The sequence below is a fragment of the Monoraphidium neglectum genome (genome assembly GCF_000611645.1).
Source record: "Monoraphidium neglectum strain SAG 48.87 unplaced genomic scaffold scaffold03379, whole genome shotgun sequence".
In the NCBI taxonomy this organism is placed as follows: domain Eukaryota; kingdom Viridiplantae; phylum Chlorophyta; class Chlorophyceae; order Sphaeropleales; family Selenastraceae; genus Monoraphidium; species Monoraphidium neglectum.
This window is the reverse complement of record NW_014010250.1, coordinates 694-6,534: the sequence shown is the minus strand read 5'-3', so window position 1 is coordinate 6,534 and position 5,841 is coordinate 694. Positions and strand designations below refer to the sequence as shown.

Below are 5,841 nucleotides of genomic sequence, written 5' to 3'. Positions count from 1 at the left end.
GGGCGGGGTGCTTTTTCACGCATTGAGTCTGCCGCCCCTTCGTTTCTCAATCCAGGTCTGCTCGTTTAGGTCATGGCAGGCGGTGGCCGTCTGCTGCAGTCAGAAAGTAGCAGCCAAGCTCCGCCCACAAAAGCGCCTCTGCCCCGCCGCACCTGCTGCCGTCCGTAACGACAGTCAACGGGCACAGCTGCGACAGCTGCTCCGCAGCCTCAGCCGCGCTGCGCGCTGGCGGCAGCGCCGCCCCGCTCAAGCCCTCTGCATCAAGGCCGTCCATTGCTGGGGCCGCCGCCGCTGCCGCCGCGGCGCCCTCTGGGTCTTGGCGCTGCGCGTGCTGTGCCTCCAGCAGGGCGCGGACCGGCGGGGCGGCGGCGAGGGCGAGGGCCTCTCCCGCGTTGGCAAAGAGCACGTCCACGCCGCGGGCCAGGCAGGCCGCCAGGGTGTCGGCGCTGCGGCGGACTGCGTGTTTCGGCGTCAGGGCGGGGTTTGAAGAATTCAGAGGGCAGGATGCTGAGGTTGCGGGCTAAACAAATCGGGCGCAGCAGTCAAGCGCAGGCCACACCGCCTATGTGGCCCGCCTGCTTGCACTCGGGCGGTGCCCTTGTACATCCAATGGTGATGGGGCCAGGCACGGTGGCAGCTGCTCACCAACGCCTGCGTCCCCCATCGTGAGTGCGACCACCGTGCCGGCCGCCCTGGCCGCGTCCACCAGCGCCGGCAGCGCCTCGCTGGCGCCAGGCAGGTCCAGCAAGTAGCTGGGGGCAAGGGTTGGGGGGGCAAGGCAGGTAGGAAAGGGAGGTGGGGTTGACAGGCAGAGAGAGGGACAGGGAAATGGAGGCGAGAGGAGGGAGGCGAGGGGTGAGGGGACAGGAAGGGTTGGGAAGGGGGGGCGTGAGGGGTGGAGTGTGTGTCAATTTGCTTTGTGTGTGAATCGCACTGGCCGCAACAGGTATGCCAGTATTTGCCGGCGCCGGTGGGCAGGGAGAGTGCGGGCCGCGCACAGGGGGCGCACGCGTGGCTGCGGGCGGCCCGGGCGGTGCTCACCCCTCGATGACCAGCAGCCGGCTGCGGGCCGCGGCGCGCAGCAGCTCCGGCGACAGCGCCACCGCGTCGTCGTTGGGTATGCAGGACAGGAAGGAACGCTGCGCGTCAGGGGTGCAGAACACCATCACGGTGCCGGTGGTGCCGCCAGGGCGCTTCGGCGCCGGCCGCGCCTGCGCCTGCGGGTCCGCGCCGATGACAACCCCCTGTGGCTTGGCCGCGCCGCCCGCCGCACCGCCCGCGGGCGCGGCCGCGGCGGGGGACGATGACATCATCGTGACGTCATCGGGCGCGCCGTCGGGCGTGATGACGGCGACGCCCGCGCCGCGCAGCTGCTGCCGTACATACGCGCCCAGGCCGTCGCCGCCGCCGACGCAGCCGGCCATTGCGATGCGCAGGGGGCGCGCGGTTGAGGCGGAAGCGCCCAGTCGGGACAGGCCGACCAGGGTGTTGAGCAGGGAGCCGCCCGGCGTCACCTGGGGCCCGGGTTTGGATCAATCATGGAGGAGCTCAGTCGAGCGCAGCGCTGCTGAACATGTCACGCACAGCCTTTGGAGAGTGACATGGTCGGCAACAACCAACACCCCAGCATTCACACACTGCGCCCTCCAAGGCGTTGCCTCGCAGTGGGCCGCAGCACAACCGCCTGCGCCTACACAAATGCACTCCACATACATGGTGCGATGCCAACGCGCTGTCTCCCGCCTCCCAAAACTCAAGTTACCCCGCCACCTCAGCTCACGTTGTTGAGGTTGAACATGGACAGGCTGGACGCGCCCTCCGCCCCCATGGCGCTGGGCACCTGCTCCAGCTGGCGCAGCAGGGCGTCACGCTCACCCACACCAATCACCCTGGGGTGGGGGCGGATTGAAGGGGGCCCAGGTGCGATGGCGGGCGGCGGGGAACATGAGGGTGGGGTGAAGGGAGTAAGAAGAGGGGCTGGAGGGTGTGTACAGTGTTTTGGAGGGGCAAAGACAGCACGGCATCGGCCTATGATAGGGGAAGGGCTCTGGGTCCCAACTGCGGGCTGCAGCTTGATTCAAAATACACGGCTTTATAGCCATGCCGGAGTTTTCTGAGGTGGTAGGCACACGGCCACGGCGAAGGGCGCCGCCCGGCTACTATGCAGCCCACTGGCTTTGTGCGTCACGTGCATCGCGCTCACTGCCCCGCGCGCTTGCTTCGCGCGCGCCTGCGCCCGCCGTGCGGCACGTTGAGGGCCGCCAGCATGTCCCTGGACACGTTGACATTGACATCGATGAGGCACTGGCCCACACCGCAGACGTCAAACACGGGCTCTTGGGGGTGGTGGGGCGGTGCGAAAAGGTGTGAAGCTGGGTCGGGGGTGAATGGGTGGTGGTTGTCATGAAGGGTCTTAACGCGCACCACAGTGCGAGACCGGGGCATAGGGCACCGCCACGCGCATCACGATCTGCGTTTTCGAAAAACAAAAGTTGCAGATGGCGTGCGAGCGCAGCATTGGCGAGGGAGGCGTCGTCGCCTCGAGAGTTGTGGTGGGCTCACCTAGGTCCAGAGGGTCGGCCACGGCGGCTGCACCACCGCTGGCTGACCGTGGGTCGCTCCAGTCCAGAGAGAGCACTGGCGACTGGTAGCCATCGTCAAGGGAGCCGCCGTCCTGGATGCTCTGCAGGCTAGGCGTTTGCCGCTCGAGGCCGGGCTCCTGGGAGGGCGCAACACAGCGCGGCGCGCCTGGCCGGCAGGCCCGCCCTGGCCTGCAGGAGACCCTAGAAGATGCCCGAAATGTCCTTGACAGTGTTCTCGGCTGCATGGCCGCCTAGCCTGCGCAGAGTGTGGCTCGAAAGAGCTCTGGTTAGGCCCGTGGGCTAGCGCGGTTGTGCACGCTCGCGATAAGGACGCCGAAAACAATTGGGTCGACGTTGGCCTACACGTATGAACTACCGTGTAGCAGGAGGCCCGTTTTGGCGCCCGAGCTGCTCGTTACTCATCATACCCCGTGGGCCATGTGAGGCCCGTGCGCCCACCGTAGTCGAGCCAGAAAAGCGGCAAAGCCCCCAACAAATTACTATCAAGAGCCGCAGCGTCGAGCACGTCCACCTACCTGCGTCGCCCATCAATGCGCAGTGCGGAGCTGATCACAACTGCGCCGAGCCCCTGCTCGGCTGCACTGCCTGCGTGGCCCTGATACAAGCGTGCACCTGCGCCCCATGCAAAGCATCAAATTCCACACACAGACATGGACGGTCAACCTCATGGGTGGCCGGCTCCAGGAAAGGCTGGACTCCCCCCATATCTGGATCCCTGCTGGGGCTCCAGATTTGCCCTTGTAGGCCAACCGCACCTGAGCCCTTTGACCGTTCTCCCCCTGGCAGCACCACCGACTCGTGAATCGTCAGTTGTACATGTACATGTGGCTGACTATTACGCACTCACACATGTTACAGTGTGCAGGGCAACGTGGCACCCGCGCCAAGTGCAGGATGTGCTTGTTTCGTGATGATGCATGTCGATTTGCAGGTGTTCCGCTGCACTAGCACCCAGGTCATACCAGCAGGTGCTGCAAGAAGGCCAGCACGCTGCCTGCGACCGGCCGCGTTGTCAGCAGCCCCCGCAGCACATAAACACGCCCGTCCGGCGCCACCCCGTACATCCGGCTGCCCCCAGCGTTGTTCGCAAACACCACGAGCCGCGTCGCTGCGTGGGTCCACATATGCGGCGCTGGCGGGACGGCTCCACCTGCGCTGGTGGGCTCGCCTTCCCTGCCTCTGTGTTCAATAAGTGTGGGCCCACCATCATGCCCCATGGGCGTGCCTGAGACCCCGCTCTCCATGTAGCCTGGCTGCGCGGGCGACGCCGCGGATTTTGAGGCGGCTCCGTCAACTGCAAGATGATGCTGTTGTGATGGCGGCAGGGCTGGGGGTGGTAACGGCGGCGACGGCTGCGGCCGCGACGCCGCAGGGCGTTCTGGCGCCAGGCTGAGGGCCGGCAGCTCCCTTGATTCGACAAACAGCTCGTCCGCCCCTGAGGCAGGCAGCGGCACGCGTTGAGGGAGCGAATTGCGCATGAACAAAAGCAGGAAAGTGAGATTTTGCGAGGTTGCAGCAACTCCACAGCACAGGGATAGCTCAGGGAAGGCAGTGATGCGGACCGCCAGTGCCCACAAGATTGCTGTGTCCAAGACGGACCACACGCACAGCCCCGGCATCTCTCAGCCCAGCGCCCCCGCCTCTCACCCACCCAGCAGCCGCGCGTCATCGATGAGGGCCGCCCCTGGGCCGGGGGCTTGGCCGTTGCGGAACCGCAGCAGCTCCCACAGCTGGGCGTGGAGGCCACGGGGTTGGCCCGAGGTGACGGCGTGGGTGAGGAGGGTGGATTGCAAACCCAACAAGAGTAGTTGGAATGCTATATAAATTTCGCACATGAGCCCTCAAGGGGGCCTTGTGGCAGTCGCGTTGCCCTAAACCACATCAACTTTGGTACACATCTGGGCAGAAGGCACAGTGCAAAGGTAGGGAGCGCAGCGGGGCCGCTCCAGCTGCAATTAGGCCAAGGGGCAAACATGCTTTTACCACAGGCCCCACCACCTCCATGCCACAGAAAAGGGCTTCACGTCTACTCACCTCCCACGGCAGCGACACGCCCAGCCGCACCTCCGCCGCCGCCAGCCGCTGCGGCGCCGCGCCGGGCTCGAACGCCGCCGCCGTGCGGCGCGGCAGATAGGACAGCAGCACCCTAACTTGGAGCCGCACCCGCGTGCGCGCCCGCATGCGCGCGCTGTACACAGAGAAAGCGTCTGCGCGGCGGACGCCGTCGTCCCATCCGAGCTGGCCGCACTGCCGCTGCCACACGCCGCCGCAAGCAGCCACGCCCGCCAGCATTGAGCGGCAGGTCTGCGCGGCGGCAGGGGTTGGTTTGTGGGGTGGTCCGCGTGGTGCTGAGGAGGGGAACAAGTGTCAGACGCTATGCAGGTGGCGTCATGTAACAAGACCATGGGATGGCAACACTCTGCATCACAGCAGGCTGGGTGGTGGGTGCCCTGTGCGTGCCTCAACCAGCTACTGTAAGAGCATTGCAGCGAGCGTGCGCGGCCGCCTCACCAGTGCGAGCGCCACCGCGCTGCCCGGGCTGCTGCGCTGAATCACTGCCTCCAGCACGGCCGCCAGCACGGTGAGCGGCAGGCCCTCTAGCAGCGACTGCGGAGGGGACGCCGCATCGCAAGCGTCGCTGGTTGACCCCGCTGCTGCTGTCATTGCTGACGACATCTTCCTGGGGGGAGTGCAGGCCATCCACGGAGGACAAACTGAGCTCAGTGCACATACAAGAATGCATAGCTTGACTTCGTCCTCCTCACGCACACACAAGCTGGTTCGCTTGTGGTGCTTGCCCAGTGGAGAGCGGCGCCCGCGTGATAGCAGCAAGCCCAGCGAAGGTGCGGGCATGTGTGTCGCGCACTGAGCAGAGCGAGGGCTGCAGCCAACACACATGTCACGCAATTACCCATGTGATCAGAACGCAGCTCTTGACGTATTTCAGATGTCGACTCGCGATCTAATACGGTACACCCGCAAGCTTTGTGGGGTGTACTTCTTGCCGCGAACAAGAAAAGCCTATGTTTGATGGTCACAGTGCGTGAGCGCAGGCCCATGCAGATACGGTAGCCTTTGCCCGTCCTTCGTCACCAGCAGGCATGCGTCGTCACCCCCGGCACTGCCAGGGCCTGGCTCATCTGCGAGGGGCCGTTCAGCCGCTCATGGGGCCTACTAGATGCAGCGTGCATGCACCAACACTTGACTAGGTCGATCTATCATATACACTCTCCAAAGT

At 65.4% G+C, this 5,841-nt stretch overlaps 1 protein-coding gene across 1 annotated transcript; it reads right to left on the bottom strand.

Moving 5' to 3' along the window:
* Nucleotides 1-65: 65 nt before the first annotated feature.
* On the bottom strand, nucleotides 66-5,267 carry MNEG_12689 (hypothetical protein; the record flags this gene model as incomplete). The annotated part of the gene is made up of 12 exons (XM_014038840.1): nucleotides 66-90; nucleotides 153-456; nucleotides 646-752; nucleotides 1,042-1,514; nucleotides 1,781-1,889; nucleotides 2,204-2,336; nucleotides 2,563-2,719; nucleotides 3,566-3,711; nucleotides 3,808-4,038; nucleotides 4,255-4,333; nucleotides 4,638-4,907; nucleotides 5,115-5,267. The coding sequence occupies 12 exons, from the start codon at nucleotides 5,265-5,267 to the stop codon at nucleotides 66-68; spliced, it is 2,187 nt and encodes a 728-aa protein (XP_013894294.1).
* Between the last annotated feature and the right edge of the window lie 574 nt (nucleotides 5,268-5,841).